Here is a 20933-nt window from a genome sequence, read left to right as displayed (position 1 = left end):
CAAATGCTTTCAGTGACTGGTAACTGGTATTGTCCCTCAAAGTGCACTGCATAGTAACATCATAAAACTTGGTTCAGAATAATCTAGTTCAGCACAAGATTAAGACACTTAAAAAGCTGGGTTTAAAGTTAGATTTCCTTATTGGATGTAGTTTCTCACACCTGTGGCTTGCAGCAGATCTTTAGTCTTATTCAGGTTGAGTAGGCCTCTTTACTGTAACTAACAAATCAGGTTTTTTGTTATTGAGATGAACATTTGTGCAGTTTAGTTGGTGAAATTCTCTTGCATGTCATTATTTGGGTGACTAGTTAACTGAGCATACATCTACCCTTAATTGTACAGTAACTGATTTTTAACATGGTAGATGGCTCTTCTGAATTCTTCTAAAATGAATTTAGCTCAAGATACACTTAAAAAAAAAAAAAAACCCTCTTAATACTACTACTGTTCACATTTACCAATGGATGCCTTTATTAGCATACTCTGAATATGTAATTGAATGGAAAAAGTACTCCTCCAGTCAAGCCATGGAAAAGGAATGGGGAGTGCAGTAAATTTCATTGTGTGTGTATAGAGGCGCCAATGCATCCCAGGTTTTTAAAGATTCTTAATGAGTCTGGAATGTAGCTGAGAGATCTACTGGTTGAGTGTTGAATAGCTTCCCAACCTGCTTTTTCTCTGTGCAGTTAGACAATGTAAAGCTGTGGGTAAATAGCTTTGATGTCTACAGATTTAAGTTGTTTAGAAGGACATGCCCTTTAACTGCTTATTTTAAAAACAATTGTAGATTCTAAAAACTTCACATGGCATAACTTCAGTGATATCCACCATGATTGTAAGAATCTGTAAGTGGACTTCAAGTCCAAAATAAATTAAAGCAAAGTAGGATTTATGAAAATATAATTTTATATTACAATAGTCACTTAACATCTGAATCTCATGCTTTTAATGAAGCTTAAAATGCAATGTCAGATATTTTCTGTCTTGTATCAAGTGATGCTTGCAGATATTTGACTTCCTGACTCATATTTGAGAATGTTTGAAGTTCTTAGCTCATCTGTATAGTTGCCTGAATTATCTGAAACCAGATTAATGGAATTTATTTTTCAAATGGTAGTTGGAGATGCCCCACTATGTTTTGTTATCTAATGTTCATTCCATCACCTCTAGAATTAAAATTTGCCACAAGTACAAGTGTGGTTGCCTTACCATAATGAGTACTAGTTTAGAATTGTTAATCTTTGCAGAAGAATTACAGTAAGTGTTTCCTTTTATAGTTTTCCTTCAGTGCTATTGGTGCTAAGAGCTAACTGGCCTGAAAGCCTAAACAAGAGTTGAAGCTATATTTTACATATTAGTTTATGGATGATGTTTGTGTAGGTAGAAGGCATACATTGTAAACCAGACCCTAAATTTTTATTTTTTTGCAATAACTAACTTTAATCTAGGTCAAGGAAATACACTGGAAGGTCCTTTGTTCTTGCAGTTAACATTCTGAAATCTGAACTGTCATTTTTAAACATTTAGCCATGATTTTACATGGAAATGAGGTTGTGTATAAATCACTTAGAACTGATAGAATAAATGTCTTGGATATTAGGTGACTTCTGTAGCCTAAAAACAGTGAAGTGTTGCTTCTATAGCTTTCAAGAAAGCGTATCTCCAACACATTATGGTTACTGTAAAACATCTTAATGGAATAGTAAAATCGAAAGTTGTGAAATTTCCCTCAATTTGTGTGTTCCTACTTGGAATTATTTTGAGGGTTACTTTAAAATAAAATGTCTATGTTATAAACAGAACCTGTCGTGACTGTAATGTAATGGACACTTGAAATAAAAGGAAGCGTGATTATTCATTGCATATACATTGAGCATCATTTGAAAAAAAGTGGTCCCTTTTGTAGTATGACCATGGTATTGTTCAGTTTCACAGTGGTCTTTAAATGTCTGTGCAAAATAAGAAAATAAACTTTGACAAATTTTTAAGCCCTCCATAACTCGTTTTCCATTTGCTGCTGCTTTGTAGTGGGAAGAAAAGTAAACCATTCTGTCCAAAAACTCAGACAAATGTTAGACTCGGTTTCCCTGGTCTTGAAAAGTTATTTTCTGGTTTCTTGCACAATATAGGAGTTTTAAATGCTTTGGAAGTGTAATTAAACTATCCAACCAACATTCCTAACTGCTTACTGTAAAAAAGAATGTTTACACCTGTAAAACACTGAGGTGTTAATACAACTGCATGCGTCCACCACAGGTAATGGACTTCAGGCCATAAATACAACTCATGCTATCAAAATGTTCAAGATTTTCCTTGTGACCCCTTAATAATTCTGTAGCACTGCAGTTTGTGTGAAGAGTGGCACACAGTATCTGACCTGCTTTATTGTTGTTTGCTTGCTTGTTTGATGCTGCATCATCTATCGTAAGTAGCAGCCTAGACTTGAGTGGAATGAGTAATGATGGCAAATGAGGGCTGATTTACTTTTTCCAAGCACTGAACAAACATGGAGTACGTGTCACGACTGCAAGAGGTGGAGCAAAAGTTAACTATTTTAGCAAAACACAATTACTCCAGTAACATGCACTAGTAAAGGAAAATAATATACCTGAGGTAACTAAACTCATAGACCTAGACATCTGTCTGTTGGCAAGAAGCTGTCAATTTGACTAGCCACAGCACATCAGCTACTAGAGGAGGCATGTTCACGGTAAAGAGTTGAGGGATTAATTTATGCAAATTTGTATTTATAAAGCACCCTTTGCCAGAAGAAGTTAGCACATGACATGAAAACACAGTTGAGGGTGGGTCTTAAATATGAAATAAAGATATCACTGGAAGATTGGTCACACATAGGTCTCTAGGTGTGGCTGTAGCACCTGCAGAAGCATTCCTACTATAAAATTGTTCCAGAACTTGCATTTTAAAACAAGTTTCTTGCCTCTAAGGTTGTGGAAAAACTGTAAAGTGATGTACCTTCCTGAGGCTGCTTGTTACACTGGGTTAACTATAAAACACATTGATACCAGTTTAGATGTTGCATTGCTATGCAGTGTAGTAGCAGGCACATACCCAGCTAATTATGTATCTTAGTCAACCATCTCCCCCATCTTCCTAGGTGTCAATCTTTTCCCTGGGATCCTATGACTTCTTCAGTCCAGTTGTTTGTACAAATGTGGGCCATCTTGAAAATTGGAATATTAGGGCAAACAGTATAAAAAAGCCAAGAAATATTGAAGGGGTTCTAGTGTGAACTCCTATAGCTAACCATAAAAACCTCAGCTACTGCAGACAGGAGCCTGCCATGTCTGAAGGTAGGTCTGCCTTTCTATACTGTACTTGAGAGCAAACACTCCAGCAGCCTAGAGAGGGAGGAGCTAAATTAGATGGGAGCAACTGCTGCATCTCAGTGTGTATGGGGGAGGGGAAGGAGCAGTCCCTATATCAAGGCTTGGTCACTTAAGATGGGGGTTCTGTGCAGCTAACCCCTGGGGCAAGACTTGAGATGGTGCTGACTATATATTTCTTACCCCCTTATTGACTAACAAGGTGATGATGAAGCTCGTGTAAGGAAAAATGTTTGGGAACCTTAACTACCCAGCACAGCTAGATGTAGGCGTTGAACCAAGCCCCTTCGACAAGTAGAACCTGATTATACAACAGGTTTGTTAATTGCCCTTGAGAGGTTCACATCTTTGAATCAACTGCCTCAATCACTGGTAGTGCAGTTCTTGGATTCCATTTTTTGACAAACATTTCCTTTATGTAAAGGTGGGGAAATTGTCCTAATATGACAGCCCAGGTATAGTAAAAGTAGTTTAGATTGCAATAAGCAGGTTAATATCCTACCTGCTGCTTTCCAAGGGTGAGACAGACTGTAGCTGTCCTTTCCATCCATGAGAGGTACTGAACACAGCCTACGTCCTTGAACAAATGTGGCAGAATGTCACCTCTTACCTCCCCAAAAATGCAGAAGTCCCAGCTCTGACAGTTTTAGAGAAGATGGTAGTTGATCCCCTTCCAGTAAGTACTCTGCACTTCCCCTGCACTCAGTAGGGGACTACACTGTGGAAATTTGGCTTTGACACCTGTGAGGTAGGTAAGTTTCCTCCCTGTGTACAGATGTTAAGACCTATTGATGCCTCTCACCTCTAAGGCATGCCCAATTTCAATTGTGTTCCTGAAGCAGCTTTCAGAAGAGCAAGGCTGTAGTTTAGGGTCAGGGATGAGATGAAAACTACTGCTGGCCCACTGCTCTAGTTTGTATCTATATGCTGCTTTATCAGGTGCTGAGGTTAGATAGGAGGTACATCAGACCAATTTATGCCTGCTGGGTTGTACCCACACTCTTACTTGGACTATTCAGAACACACAACAGGAGCACATGTGCATGACTGTCAGTTTTAGGCCACATTTACAATGACATTTGAACTGGAGCCTGGAGAGGGCTAACCACGGTTAAAGGTTCTTGATGGAGCTATATTTAAGCAGTCCTCAAACCCTTTTCAGATAGAGCATAAGCATTGTATATCAGCACTTTGCTAGCTGTGGTAAAACTAGTGCCTACTGAAAGATGACACTCACAACACTAGTTCAGATTTTATTTTGATATTTATCTCAAATATAAAAAGTCAAAATTCTTACATCAATCTTTAAAGAAAATCCATGCAAGCAGTTCAAAATGTTTACAATTTGTTAGGGGATTTTCCTTCAAATTTCTCTTCTCAGAACCATGTTGATAAACAAACCAACTAGGTTTTTCCTTTCGATTTTCTCCACCGTGACTTGTCAATAGGCTAACTTTGGGCAAAGTTAGTGTGCATGCAGTAAGTCACCAAATTATGCTTTTCACTTTAACAGTCTCTGTGCAATACACTTGATACTTTTGCAGTGTTAAAACATCAATTTTTAAGTAGGTATTTATTGTAACAAAACTTCCAATTCAGGTGGAGCTGAAGCTATTTCCATTGGCAATAACATATCACATCTATTTCATCTTAGGTCATGATGATCCCAAACCATGGCTGCTACAGGAAGACCATGGATGCAAATCAGATTCCTTTTTCTGTTCACACAGCCAGGCAAGCATCAGAGCTGCCAGCAGCTCACTGGGGTAGGGATTAAAAATGTAAATTCTAGTCCTATTTGCACAAATAATGCATCACAGTAAGCTATAAAACCACCACTAGTTACTTCATAAACTAAACTGGAAACCTTTGTAAGAACGTGAGGAAACTGCTGGCAGTAATATGCTTCTATATATAATCTTGACAGCAGGAGCTGATGCAAAATTTTATCCTCCTTATCCCAAGTTTTACACCATCCATTGCTGTAGAATTTAACTTTAGGGTTCACTTAGCCTGTTAAAAGACTCAAACATACAAAAGGAATTTGCTAGCATGGTTTCCTGTAGCATACTTAAAGCAAGAGCCTGCACAGTATTATCAGTTTACCTTTACTGTCACATACTTCAAAGTTCTGTGAATAGAAAAGCATAGGAAATCAAATTGAACAATACAGGGCTTCATTTTGAAAGCTGCATAGAGACTGAAGAGATCTGTACAACAAATGGCATTTAAGAATTCATGTGGCACTATTAACAGTCCAAATGTGTGCAACCAAAATATTAAAATATTTATAGGCAATCAACAGTTTGTTAGCAACAGCAATTCTGTACATTTTTACACAGTTATCAAATACATTGAGAGCTACAAAATAAGATCATGCATTACCACTAATATCTTATACAAGTATGAGTTTTCTTTTAATTCCAGGAGTCTGAAACTGTTTTGAGATGGCTTCTAGTTCATAACTGCTTCTAAGTAACTACTTTGGACTTTTGTATGTAGTTTCATGGATTATGTTGTACAAACAAAAACTTCTCAAAAGGCTCACAGTTATGAGCTCAGTTTAATGTGTTAATGACTACTGCACAAAAATGTGTCAATGTACATGACAAACATTAAATGGTTCACGGTTTCAAAAAGAGAGTAGATCAACTTAAAAATCTGATGTTTCTATTACCATTAAACCATTCTGTCATTGTACATTAGACATTCTTTTCAAAGCACCTGACTTCAGCTATCTAGATGTTTTAGTTAGTAAGTCTCTTTTCAATTTTGTAAGCCCTTCAGGACAAAAGCTAGGCAATGTTGGTGGTGTTTAGATCAGAAGAATTAAAATGGGTTTAAAATCTCATGAATTGTTGAGATTTTGGCCCTCAAATACCTGAAGTCTCATGAGATCAACTGTTCATGATGATTCCACCATTTTGTGGTGCATCTGAACTATACATAGAAGACATGCCTGCTCTTCCGGTTTTAGAAGAGACCTGGAACTAGAACCATAGGGCTAGTGCTGATCTAGGGATTTAAAAAACATCCCACCTCAAAGTTCAGGCAGCTTCTGTTTTTTGGCTCATGTTCAGGGCCATCTCTAATCAGTAGTACTTATGGCCTCTTCAAAGAGCAGTTTACATGAGGTGAAACCTCAAACATTACTATCCATGGTTTAAATGCATTTATATATGGCACAAAGATCTCATTTTTCAAAAAGGATCACTTGTGGCACCAATATTTTCCTAAAAAAGTGTAACAGCACGCAGAAGTTTAATTTATAGCAGCATTTTACACAATTTGTGCTAAAAAAGTAGAAGTTGTGTATTGAGTAACAAAATGTTTAAATTACATTTACTTTCCATTTTACACTCACTATTTACCAGTTGGACTATTTACAAAGGGTTCAAATGCTATGTAAAAGAATGAGTTTACCCAAAACAGCCTTCACAAGACACACAACGTTTACCCCAACCTCAGTTTTGGCTTTCTGCCCAGAAAGAGGTGGCTGGAATTAATATTTAGATCCTAAAAATTCCAAAAGTATCTGCATGAGCTAGATGGCATTCTTTGTAGAAAACTGTCTTAATGGCACAGTGGCAAGAACATGTTTGGGACCCCTGGTTAAGTTCAGTTTCCATCCTTTTTGGTTGACAGGTACGGGGGGGGGAGAGGGGGGGTGATGAATGGTAATTATGACAGGATGCTGTCCCAAGTTTACTCCAGTTAAGTTGTAGCATTAGCTCTACTTTCACTTCAGAGAGCAAAAGCAGTTATTTTGAACGATCAAAAATATTTTTAGTATTACAACTTTAATTGGGATATCCAGCATAGTCATTAATAAGGTAACAAAAATTTTGGTATAACAAATGTCAATACCAGCACTTTCTGCTCCTAGTCCACAGTGCCATTTCCTCTTGATTACGAGTTTGCTAATGGACTTAGACCTAGCCACATTGTTCCCTTATAGGTATAATTTTCTTCCAAACACTGTACTTTATTCTTCTATGCCACAGAAGCTACAAGAGACTCAAAACTGGAAGAAACTGATGCTATTTTTTACTAATTGAACAATCTTAGAAAACTATGGGATTGCACCATCAGCAAAATGAATGCTAGGATATCAGAGGAAGGCAACACTTAATGATCATTGAGGGGGGCGGCAGCATGTTTTCAGTTTTCATGTACCTCTTTCTACAATTATGAATTTCTTGCATCTTTGGCCAAGTACTACAAAAAAGTCTTTGAACAGCTTTTGGAATTGTAGCAACAGAGCATCAATGGTTGAGCCTCTTTTTCGAATCTTTGCTCAAGCTGTCAACTACATTTTGTATGTTAAGATTCCATAGGTCAAGGTAACAAAGGGAAAAATGTTGCTTGATGTTTGAATCCTTTGCTGTGATTGGCTGGATGTATTTAGTGCTTTATTGTAGTCATGATTATGTATCTAAGCTGAATAGTATGCTCAGTTTCCCAGATAGTGGTAGTATTTTAGAGGTCATCTAGCACTTTAATTGTACATTTTGAGTGGAAGTTTAAGAGAAACGTTACTGCCATTTGTTCAAGAATTTTCCCACTAAATTTTTTTTTTAAAGACTACTTGACTAAAAAAAATTAAACCAAAATCTGGAATAAGTTCTATTTAACCCAGATGTTTGTTATTTTTAGCAGATGTGTAAGTTTATATATTGATAGTTTTTTAAAACTGGCCAGTTAAGGCATCTTAAAAAAATTCCATATATGGCTTTAGTTTGCTGAAATACTATTTTACATTGTTAAAAGGAAAAAAGAAGTTAGTGTCTGAATGTTATGATGTATTCACACATTTTGCTGAGGACTGACAGTCAAAGATGTCTGCATGTGAACACAAATACATTCCCCCCTCCTCCACCTTGTGATGGCGCACGAATAAAAAGGTATCCAAATTTTTATCTCACAGTAGAGGGCAACCCAGAAGTCTGTGCAGAAGTGACATATAAAGAGTTGTTATCAGGAAGATTGGGGACCACAGAATTCCCATTGGTTGGGGAGCAGCCCAGTTTCAGTTTTTCCAGGTATTCTGCATGAACAGGCTTATGACACTGAAGAACCTTGATAGCATCTTCTACTTTAAACCATTCTCTTTTCCTTCCTGAATGAGTAATTTACATCAAAGAAAAATATGTTACAAACAAGTTTCAACAGCAGTTCAGCTACAACAGGCAGTTCCAAAAACTCCAGGTCCAAAAACTTAAAGGTCAGGTGCAAAGCAAAAATACAAACTGAATTAAGATCAAGCATCCTCTCCCCTCCCCCCCAAGTGTGAGTGAAGATGGCATGTAACACAGGAGTAACAGCTGAGCAGCAGAGGAAAAGTGGTCTTTGTGCCTCCCCCTCTTTAGTGTATAGAGTCCTAAAAGGTTTGTTTCCCCTTGTTTCTTTACATTGGAAATCCAGGTTGTCTGCGCGCCCGTAGACTGACAACTGGAGAACAGGAAAGTGACATCAAGAGAAAGTTGGACAACAAAGATTTAGTCAAACTTCTCTTGTTCATTGAAACTAAATAGATGCTAACAAAACATTTTAGATACAGGGTCTCTTCTGTAGAGGTCCTATACCTACTCTATCCAGTCCATCAGTTTATGCAGAATCCATGCTCTTTAAAACAAAGACGTCTAGTCCTAATGGCTGGGAACAGGACAGACAAATTCATGGTTGGCTTCTTTATAGCATAGGGCATGTCTACACAAACTCTTCCTGAATGACTCCTTGTGTGGACACTTATGAAAGCAGTGCCTTTTTCCAAAGTAGCATAATCCACTCTGAGGGCTGGTCCACACTAACCCCCCACTTCGAACTAAGATACGCAACTTCAGCTACGTGAATAACGTAGCTGAAGTCGAGGTATCTTAGTTCGAACTTACCGTGGGTCCACACGCGGCAGGCAGGCTCCCCCGTCGACCCCGCGTACTCCTCTCACGGAGCAGGAGTACCGGCGTCGACGGCGAGCACTTCCGGGATCGATTTATCGCGTCTTGTCTAGATGCGATCAATCAATCTTCTGGGATCGATTTCTTACCGCCAGGTCCGGCGGTAAGTATAGACGTACCCTAAGTGTTCATGCCTGAAGTTATTCTGGAAATAGCTATTTCATTTTAAACATACCAGAGGGAACATGTGCATTATTCATCTGCCCTCTTCAAGATGATAGAGGGGTAGTAAATTTAAGATCTGACATTTGGCAGAGGATAGATTAGTAGCAGAACTCCAGGCACTGGTAATTGATAAGGAAAAACAGGCAACTCTTGAGGAGTACCTCCAGCCAATGAGAACAGAGCAGCCAGGAAGTTTGCTGAAGCAACCCCTTTAAGTTGCTAAAATGCTCTTAAACCTCATGTCTCAGCTGATAAGACTAAATGAAGCCATCTAAAGCACAACTGCTAAGAAGCGTTTCCTTTAAGAAATATTTTTAAAATATTTGAATAAGTATAAGTTACTCTTTTTTTTCAAATATATTGACAAAAGTTGTATTTCTTTACCATTCATATTTGAAGATATGTTTGTATATCAGACTTGAATTACAAGCCCAATCCTCGTGCACTAAAATTGCAAAAATTTTGCTACTGTATCCTGATGTCAATGTGTTCCTGGTTCATGGAGGATATCCCAAAATGCAATGAATACTAGTATTTATTTTAACCCATACAATCTTATTTGCTACCACAAAATACATGATTGTGACACCTTTAATGATCCAGAAAGTACCAACACACACTAAGGCAGAGGTTCCCAAACTTTTCTTATTGTGTACCCCATTCCAGATCTACCAATTGCCTGCATACCCCATACCCATCACTAATACTTTGTGTGTTCTTAACACTGTCTTCAGCCATCTGCCCATATTTCACTGTTACATATAGATATAGTTATAGTGTGATGTATAGAACCGAAAAAAACCTCTAAGTTCTGAACTCAGTACACTGGACAGTTGCTGGGCAAATGAACCTGCACTGTATGGTGACTGGAGGTGAGGGTTCCGTACATCAGCATCTGTGTTCTCGTTGGTATATCTTGAAGTAAGTTAAACTACCATATTTTATGCAACAAAATTTCCAGAGTTTTAAAGCTTCATTTGAGTAGCCTACTACGAAAATGCAATAAATAAAATCCACCATTACATAATTTCTCCCGCAACCCCCCAGAGATGTCTTGCAAAGCCCCAGGGGTACACGTATCACAGTTTGGGAACCCTTGCACTAAGGGTTTTTTTTTTTTTTTTTTAAATATAGAAGTTATTTCTACACTGAAAACATTATGAAAAATCTGTTAATTCTATTTTCATTTTGCTGTACAACTTGCATTACATATATTGTGCTGCTATTGTAATTTTTAAAACATTCTTTTAAAGGGACACGGTCATGATTGACACCACTTGATGGCAAAAAACTCAATTCTATAATTTATAGTATTATGTTAAAGTATTAAAATTCCAATTCCTGAAATGGGAAAGCCATCTACTAACCAAGGATACTGTTTTGGTGCAGATTCCTGTGTGATCCATCAGATAACTGACCAACGTACTGCTCAATGAGTGCAACATGTTAATATTTAGGTAAAACCACATGGAAGGCAGGCTAACTTGTTAGGGATATCTGTAACTGATTAAATTTAGCAAAGGAGTAGTCATGTGATACATTTCAAAAAATGCTGTTTAACTAAACTGACTACATCAGTGGTTCTCAACCTGCAGCCCATGGGCCGCTTACTGCCCAATCAGCACACAGCTGTGGCCCATAGGACATCCTCAGGGCCATACAGGTAGTACATATTGTGTGGATGCAGCCCACAACACAGGGAACTGCATTTGCAGCCCACAATGGTAAATGGGTTGAGAACCACTGGACTAGATACTCTATGCATCTAAACATAGCAGGCTTTAGCCAGTGAACATAACCTTACACATAAGTTAAGATTTTTTTCCACGGTTATTTTTAGTAAAAGTCACGGACAGGTTGTAGGCAAACAAAAATTCACAGAAGCCTGCAACCTGTCCAGGACTTTTACGAAAAATGATTGGGGGTGTGTAAGACTGCAGTCCAAGCAGGGGGAAAGAGAGCCCAAGCCCCACTCTGGGAGGGGGAGCCAGATGGCTCTAGGTACCCCACTGCTGGCTGAGAGCTCTGGCCCTGCCGCCTTGAGGCTGATGCAGAAAATGTCACAGAGGTCTCAAAGTTATGGAATCTGTGACTTTATGATATAATCTTATCTTTACTTATGACTAATATTGGCGTTGCTCGAGCGCTAGAGAAGTGATGAAGTATAAGTTTGACGAAAGCTAGTCAAAGTTTTTCATTAAAGTTTGATAATGGCTTTGTCATTGTTTTCTTATGACAATCAAAACACCTTTTTGTTTTCTGGAAACAAAAATTGAAAGTTTTTCAACAAAAAGCAAAAATCTGCTAAAAATAGTTTTCCATAAAACGTACCCATTTTCTGAACACTTGCAATTACGACTAGACTAATTATGACTAGACAACTGGGAGTTCCAATTATGTCTAAAGTTACTGTTTATCCCATCTTATTGCTTTACAAGGCCTACTTCATATATTGTGTTATTTCTATATTGTATTTGAAGGTTAAGTTTTGTACAGTTGAGGAAAACATTTACAATCATTTCAGTTTTGCCACAGATTAGGGATCTCTCCAGATTTAGAAAAGAATCCACTGTTGTAGGTTCTAGAAAATAAAATACACTTCATAATTAAAGTTAGCACATAGCAAGGATAAAAACAAACTTGCCTATATTAACTGAATCCTCCCAGTCTTCCAATATTTCAGTCACTGTAAGAACATAAACGTAAGTCCTATGCTTCCGGTCTTGGTTCTGCTTGAATGTTAGAAATACAAATTTTAATTCACAGTAATTTGGAAGTTATTTTTATAGACATACACTTTTTAAAAATCACGTTCTTTAATCTAAAGTAAATAATTTAGGTGTGCAATGTATCTGCTGGACAACAAAACCAACTCTTTTATTGACTATACTCGATATTGTTATAAAATCCTTCATAAGTCTTACTATTGCATCACTAAACACAAGAGTATTTGAACTTCCATTTTCCCATCAAACAGGAAAGCCACCCTTAGTATTGAATAGAATCAAAATTGAAAGCATAGAGGATGCTACGGTGTGAAAACTGGATGATATTCATTTAGTTAATGCTCAAACATCTACACTTAGGAGAGAGTCCAGGAAGGACCATCATGATCATCTAGTCTGACCACATGTATAATGGAGACTATAGAATTTCACTCAGCATAGGTGAAATGGACAAGGGATTCATGAGCAAGAGAGAGTGCTCCTTAATAATTAATACTGAATCTAGATCTACCAATAGTACGGTATGACTGTCAATGTTCCCTCTAATTTTTTCCATCCATGTGTGGAATAAATTTTATGTGCACCAAGGTAATGTGCGGATGTGCACCACCAGTAGAAACAAAAAACCTATATATAAGTTACCATAGGGATAATTACTCCAGCCAGCACAGTTTAAGCATTTTAGAACTCACTACCCAAAGAAATAAATTTAAGTGTAAGAAATAAAAATTATGAAAATGCATAGACCAGTCAAAACACTAAAATAACACTTTGAAAGAATAAAATTAGAGAATATAGGTGCATTGCAGGAAGTACCAAGAAGTAACAACAACTAGTATGTGTTGGGAGGTGAGTGTGAGACAGTGTGTGAGAGAGAGTGACACAGAATGTGTGCTGGCTGCTGGGAAAGTTTCTGAGAGACGCCATGCATGGTCTCTCTAAGGCACTCACTGAAAGCTCTCCTGCTTCTATCCTGAGCCACTTCCCCCCCCCCCACCCCGCTCTGCAGAGATGGGGTATGGGGTGGGGGCAGCACCTGACATCAGCACCCCCCTTCCCCACCCTGCACAGCCAGCAGGAGGGTCCCAGGAGCAGCTGCAGGAGCAACGTGGCTGAAAAGCAGCGCACTCGTGGGGGGGGAGAGAGAAGGGGAAGGGGGCACCTGAACACAGCTACCAGATTGTGCACAGCTCTGCTAATCAAGTGTGTGGCACTTGAATCACTCCTGGGCGGCTGCCCGACCGGGTAGCTTAGAGGGAACACAGGTGACTACTATATAACAGAATGCTTCTTTCACCCTGGAGGTCTGACTGGTTAGCAGACCCCACTAACCTATTAGAGCCTCTTTCCTTCTTCCCTAGTCACCCAACAGCTTACAGTTATGGGTAACTCACGGACAATAGCAAAGTAAGTACCCTTAATGGCTGCTCTTTAGGGAGCTCCAAAGCCAGTTTTAACAAGGTAGAACAGAGAAATAGATTGAGCATCAGAGACAGGAGGGTTTGTAGGGGAATTTAAGTTGGCTACTGGAACAAAACTGAACCATCTAACTTGGTTTGTAGTGACATATGAGACTTCTGACTTATCTACACAGGATGTTAGTGTGGCAAGCCAAGGTGTGAATCTACAGTGTATTAGATTGCCATGCAGTATTGTCTCGTGTAGACATGCCCTAATTGTACATATGTAGTCTGTTTTAAATAATTTAATGTTTTGTTCTAATTACTAAATAAAAGTTCTAAGAAGGTTGTTGGTCAACATCACTGTCATCAATTCTTAAAACCCTGTTAGAGCTGCAGGCTGATAAGCAAGTACAGTAGTGTACCCAGATCCCAGTCTAAGGGTAGAAGAATTGAGAAATTCCACACAGGGACAGGTAAGGACAAGAAACCAAACACCTAAGGTGGGCACATTCAGACTAAAAAGGGGGCAAAATGGTGTAGTTAGCCATGTAACTGCAACAGTGATAGAGGGAACTTCTCCAATTCAGTCAACTTAGTCCTCACAGTGTAGGCATCTTTATTGCTTTACCACTGGAGTCCAGCATGCCTGCCCAAAAACAACCTAACACGATTCAAATATGTAGTTTAACTCCTAGCTTTAACCCCTTCTCCTAAAAGAGGTACTTAGTGACCGGTTCCTTACCTTCTAGCTTTGCTTTAGAGATGAGGCATTACAAATTGCCTCCGATTTAGAAAGTTAAATATATTAGCTGGTAAGGAGCTCCATCCAACGTGCCCTAAAACTGAAGTCAGTTATCTAGGGGAGTGAAGCTGTTTAAGGTGCGGCCATGCCTCCAACTGAAGACCCAAATAAGGGATGAGTAACTAAACAGACATGGTACAGTTGTTACCTAGTCCTAGGGCTTGTCTAGACCTGCATGCTAAATTGGTGCCGCTGCGATCGATGCAGCAGCACTGATTTAGTGGGTCTGTGAAGATGTGATAAATTCATGGCAGAGTGCTCTCCTGTTGACTTCAGTGCTCCAACTCCTCGAGAGGTGAAAGCTAAGTTGGTGGGAGATCATCTCCTGCTGACATAGTGCAGAGCAGACACCATGCTAGCTCGATATAAGCTACATCGCTCAGTGGGGTGATTTTTTCACATCCCTGAGCGACGTAACTTACATTGACTTAAGCAGCAGCGTAGCCAGGCCTAGGAGCCCTATAGTATTAGATGTAGCCTAAAAGAAATGCTAGGGCTACACTATAAAACAATCTGAGCAATAAAGTGGAAGCAACCAAAGAATAGAGGTACCAAAGAATATTTTGGGTGTTCTCAGTTGAGGGGGGATCCAGAGGAACAGGCTGCCCGCAATTAGGCTAATCCAAATTTGACGACCTTTAGGGCATGCCACAAATCCTATCTGAGTAAGATTTTGTACCAAAATGATAGTTTGTGTATATAACCTATACAAATTTAGGAACAAAAAAGAGCACAGAAGATTCCAAAAAGGCTACCTATTAGGGATCTCATGCATATCTAGTTTACCTCTGAAATATTTGGATACTATGGTGACACTCACGTGAACAGTGGCTAAACTTGGGAGAAAATATTCACCAATCAGCATTTTATTGGTTTCTCGAAACCTACAGCTAAAGTAGATATGGCAGATGCAGTAATCTCTCTGCCTCACTCCACGTGACTTAGGCATCAATCCATCAGTTCCACAGTATCCTCCTCAAGAGGTAAGTGTATTGTACTGTTAAAGATGTTAGAGAAACAAGGTGGGTGAGGTAATATCTTTTATTGGTCCAACTTCTGTTGGTGGCATTTGACATGGAATGTGAGAGAGGTATTTTAAGTATGGGAGACAGATTTTTGCCATTTCCAAAGATGGAAGTGTATCTCTGGGCCATTTATGTCTTAGCTGATTCAAAGTTTGTCGTTCAGCCTGTGAGTAGGATAAAATGCATTTTTTTTTAAGTCTGTTCACGGGCAGGTTGCTGCTCCAGATAAACTCCACCTAATATTTGATTCTGAACTTTTGTAATCTGAGTGCCTCTCTCAATATATTTCATACCACCACATAGAAAATTTGTATGTCTCTACTCAGACTGCCATTTAAGATCCAAAGAGGGAGAAAATTTGAAGCCATCTGGGTTTTCAAAGTAGAAAGAAAAAAATTAGGAATGCGAGTACTCAGACATCATTTAGACATTGAAGCCATATTTGTATATGAAGCCATATCTTAACTCGTGTCTTAAAACTAAATATCTGACAATCAAGTGAATTTGTTTTAATTTTAATTCTAGTTTTTTATTTGTTGATTCATAACTGTTCAACAGTCATTGCAGTTCAACAAAGTCTGACAGTCACATGACTGTGGAAATTTTGAAACAGGGTATCATCAACCTATGAGACTGACTGCTGCACAATATGGAAAACAGACAAGAGTCAGATTAAAATAGAAGCACTTGTCGTTTAGCTACGCTAAAAGTTACTCTGAACATCAGTACTATATATCCAAGCTTACTATCAGCTATCTCAAGGAATTTCTGCTCTCCATGGTATAGCATATCGAAGTATGCAAGGTATATTATGTTTGTCTTCCTCTGAGGCAGTTATAGATTTCTAAACACTTGTTAGGACTTCAGTTCAGAACTTGTGAAACAGTTGGCATAACCACCATCTAAAACAGAGCTACATTCACTGCATTGCTTGGTGTGTTATGTCATCAGCCAAGCTACTGTCTGAGAATCAGTCCTTGAGAGGCATAGTTTCGGGAGGTAAATAAGGTGGAAATTGAGAACTATTTTCAGGGTCTATGTAAAATAAGATTTGTAATTTTTAAATCTATTCTTTAACAATCTGTAATCCTAAACATTAATTTTCTTTAAAGAAGCAAAGTTATACTGAGACTATTTTCTTGTTGACAAATTTCATCTATTGCTTTACTTACTCCAATTTAGTTTAAGATCACACCGCTTATTTTTCATACTGGCAAGGCGTTCAAGTGCATGTGTTAGATTTCAGCCATGAAATAATGGTAAAATTATCACGTTAGAACCTTTTGTAGTAGATGTAATTCACTCTACCTTTCTTTAGAAGTTAATTTCCTGTGCCAGACAGCAACCATTAGTTTTATATGGAACACCTTCTCCTAATAAAACTGTTTTCATACAATGGCCAGTCAATGCAATATGTTCAACAAGTAAGCTATTTATTTACAAGTACCTGGCAAGGCTTTTATATGGCAGATATAATTAACACATCTACTCAAGCTTTGCTTTGATTGTGAAGCAGGGGAAGACTCCACTTGTCTTTGAAACTATTGATCTGTTACTCTTTTAAAGGGATAAAGAACCTAATATCTGGCCTGCTACTGTTGCAACCTAAGTTTAAAGTAACTATAGCAAAAATTAGAGGTTTTATTCTCCAATTCTTTGTGAGCATTTGACATTATTTTGTATCATCAGTTCCCCATTTGTGTGGGTCTGCCACAAAGCATCAGGGGAAACATTTTTTAAAAATAGGATAATAGTGACTGTCAAACTACAAAAATTGGAAGATGCAGTTGTCGTACCAGAAGTTAAAAAGTAACTCAAGCTGACTAGATTGGGTCCCTTTGTCACCCACACTTCAAGGACAAAGGAATTTTTTTTTTTTTGCGCTTTTGAGAAAGCCTGATTTTTAGAATTGATTTTTTAAATCTCCAATATACTAAGAATGTTCAATCTTGTCTTGCGTGAAGCCAAAAGTAAAACCAAGGAAATGGACTGAAAGCTCTCAGAGACCTTAAAAGGACTAGGTATTGAATCTGAGTTGCCCCCACTGATATTTTAACGGATTTTTTTTTGTCTTTCATATGAAGCACCAGAGATGGCCACAACTGGAGAAGGGACATTGGATGGTATTGGCCAGTGGTCTAAAGTGGTATCAAAGCATTCTCTCAGGTCTTGCTCACGTGCTCAACAACTAACTGATGCCCATACTCAGGGTAAAGACCCCCCCCCCCCCCCCCGCGCGCCAGACTAGCAGTGACTAGGTTTTTTTGGTTTGTTTGTTTAAAAACACAAAAAACAAAATACAAACAAAAAACAAACCAAAAAACCCCCCGGCAGCATGGGACTAGTCGCTTGGTAGAATCATCTGGGTCTCATTCTCTGATTTCAGGGGCTTCAGGCACTGCTTCACCGCCATCTCTCCTGTTCTATGTGGCATACAACAGAGAAGTCTTACAAGGGCAGTAATACTTTGGTTTAATTCCAGTGGGCTTTTAGTGTGCAGGTGGCTGGGTAGTGTTCAGTGACCTGTGATATACTGGTGGTCTTTTCTGGCCTTAAGATCGATGGCTATTTTAGAAAGTTGGGTGTTGAAGAAAATGTTTAGTCTGAATTAAAAAGCCTCTCCCCGGTCAGTCTGGTTTCACTTTTTTGGTTTCCAAGCGTCAAACCTATTAGTTCTTCAGATATCCATACATTTCTTCCAGGAAAATAGGGAAGAGAACATCTGGATTTCCAGCATCTTGAAGACTTTTTACTTTCCAGGCCCTACACGTCAGAGAAGCAAAGAAGCACAAGCCCATTTCCCCACCTCCTTTTCCAACCACTTTAAATCTACTTTGTAAGATTAAAACAAGTAACACTTGACTTTCTTGGAGAACTTCAAATCTGGTACTACTGCACAGATGTTGGTTTCACCAGCCTATCAACTTGCACAGTCGACATCTGTATTTAGGTATGTGGGTTTGGGTTTTTTTGTTGTTTGTTTTTAAATAGCTCACCTCAAATATCCCCAGCAGTCTGCCTAGTTTTCCCTTTACTCCAGCCTACAAGAGAAGAAAAAGAATTAAAGTGTTACCATGTCAGGTTTTTTTTTAGTTCAAAGCTGAAGTCTGACTTGTGCTTTTGTAATGGAGTCGTTACAAGCCATATAAAAATGGATTACACAATTTTATCAGAAGATACTGTAGAATATTAGTTCATAGAGAAATTTTACCTAGACACCATTATATTACTTCAAAATGACCCCAAACTTTCTGGCATCCGAATATGCTTGTGGGGCAAAAAAAATCTGTCTATTCAATAATTTGTGGGCCTAATAGGAATAGGAAGATACATATCTGATCTTATTGACTTAAGGTGGTGGGCAAGAGCATATTAGCACCAAAGTGCAGAGAACAAAGAATAGCTGACCTCACATATGCATCTAGACCTAAATGTTATTTTATTTGCCACGTTCCTCGTAAGCTATTTACACATTAGTAAGAAACCAAATGGGGGACACAGTGAGTTAAGGTGAGTAGAATGAAATAAATGGAAGTATTAGAGGCATACTTTACCAAGGATGAGCAATAAATTCAAACTAAAGAACCAACAGAAACCCCTTTAACAGGTCAATAGTCATTCCATAAGAAGTAGAAGTCCAGCTAGTGATGTCCAAGAACACTGTCAACAGCTAGGGTAAATCAAAAGGCAGGACTCTAATACCATTTTAGGATACTTGATGTAACAAGCAGAGTTATATGAATTGCCCTCACACAATCTGGACATAATAATTACATTGTACACGGTTCACAAATACAGATTTAAGTCATGCATGAACCTACGTTCGGGATCCCCACACCTGTAGTTTACATCTCTATTTTTCTAGTTAGCAATGCTACAATGCTAAAATTCAGAGTTTTATTTTAGAAATAGCTTCTCAGCACACCTCACATACAAGAGAAATCACTATCTACCTAGTTTTCTCCAGTTTCATATGTACAAGTAGTTTGAGATATTTCCAGTGAAGAGGCACTATTTATGCTTTACACTTAGGTTTGGATTTGCAGTTTGTTCAGATTACTTTTTTACGACTCAAGGGTAGCAAACCCATTTGCAGAAGAGGCTATAACAAAGGGCTTTTGTACACTTGAAATGTTGCAGCTGCAGCAGTGCTGCTGTAACACTTCAGCATAAATGTGACCTATGCCAATAGGAAGGGTTCTCCTCTTGTGGGGAGAGGTGGTAGTTAGGCTGATGGAACACTGGTTGTTCGGTTGGCTTAAGTAGGCCACTCAGAGTTGTGGATTTTCACACCCCTAAGCGATGTATTTAAGCCAACTTAGTTTTCTACTGTATACCAGGCTTAAGTATGGCCTTGTGATATAATGTATATAATACATGAATTCCTAGTACTGTAAAATAATTTTCTAGCCTTCATTCCCTATTTCCTGTATTAGCTAAAGAATCAGAATAATTGATGGTGTCTTATGCCTTTGAGATATTTAAGGAAGAAGATGGATTTTAATGAGAAGCTCAGACAGGAGACAAAAGTGAGTAGAGGTTTTAATAAGCTGCTAAGAGACACTGCATATTGCTTTATAGTGAGCTCTCACGACCACTAAAGTGAACAATTTTTTTTTTTTTTTTAAACAAAGGCAGATGGCTGGTGTCCTTTATGAAGCATCTTTGGAAGATTAGAACTGAGCTCAGTCCTATTCCAGGCAATGGAAGTTTTGCCACTAATTTAGTAATAAGATTGGGCCTGAAGTTACTGCAGAATACACAGCCAGCTGCTTTGAATGCATAACAACTTGCTAGAACTATTACTACACAGCTTTGAGCACACTTTATAAAAAAAAAAAAAACTTATTTTTTTAAACACCTAAATATTAAGGTTGACCTAGCTACATTGCTCACAGTTGGCAGTTTCACACCCTACCTAATGGAGTTGGGTTCACTAACCCGCATTGTAGATACAGCTAGGCTGATGGAAGAATTCGTCCATTGACCTAGCTACCACCTCTCAAGGGGGTGGATTTACTAATAGAAAAACCCTGACATTGTAATAAGTATCTACGCTACAGCAGCGTAGCTGCAGCGCCACATATGCCCTGCTGTAGCTGCTTGTAGTGTAGTCATACCCCCAATGAAAACTGCAGTGAGCCTTCTGTTGAGCATACTTACTAAATAATCCTTTGTATACCACTGAACAATACAGCTGAGACTCAGAATATTTACTGCCTTATGTAATTCATTGGAGGGCCCTGCGTCTATTGTAACTTCAGATGGAATTTCTCTGGTTGTTCTGCTCTGATGAAGTGCAGCTGCCCAGACATTCTTATTTGACCAGTCTACTCTCCCAGTGTATGGCCTGGGCTACACTCGCGTCCAGACGAGACGTGAGAAATCAATCCCCGATACATCGAACCAGGGCCAGCTCTAACTTTTTTGCAGCCCCAGGCAAAAAAGAAGAGAGCCGCCCTGCTGTACCTCCCCCCCCGCGAGCGCCGCTGAAATCCCCTCCCCCCC

At 38.7% G+C, this 20933-nt stretch overlaps 1 protein-coding gene across 2 annotated transcripts in view; it reads right to left on the bottom strand.

Annotated features, from left to right (window-relative positions):
- Window positions 1-4587: 4587 nt before the first annotated feature.
- Window positions 4588-20933, bottom strand: part of NUDT4 (nudix hydrolase 4) — a 57128-nt gene continuing 40782 nt past the window's right edge. The window contains exons 3-5 of one of the 2 annotated variants that reach the window (XM_024218352.2): window positions 18422-18466; window positions 12114-12201; window positions 4588-8466 (exon numbers count right to left, since the gene is read on the bottom strand). In XM_024218352.2, the coding sequence (XP_024074120.1) occupies window positions 8264-8466; window positions 12114-12201; window positions 18422-18466 (336 nt within the window). In that variant the 3' untranslated portion in view covers window positions 4588-8263. The remainder of the gene's footprint in view (window positions 8467-12113; window positions 12202-18421; window positions 18467-20933) is intronic. The other variant, XM_024218360.2, reaches the window with a different exon arrangement.

Source organism: Terrapene carolina, unplaced genomic scaffold (genome assembly GCF_002925995.2).
Source record: "Terrapene carolina triunguis isolate 2854851 unplaced genomic scaffold, T_m_triunguis-2.0 Scaffold68, whole genome shotgun sequence".
In the NCBI taxonomy this organism is placed as follows: Eukaryota; Metazoa; Chordata; order Testudines; family Emydidae; genus Terrapene; species Terrapene triunguis.
This window is presented reverse-complemented; position numbering and strand designations above follow the sequence as displayed.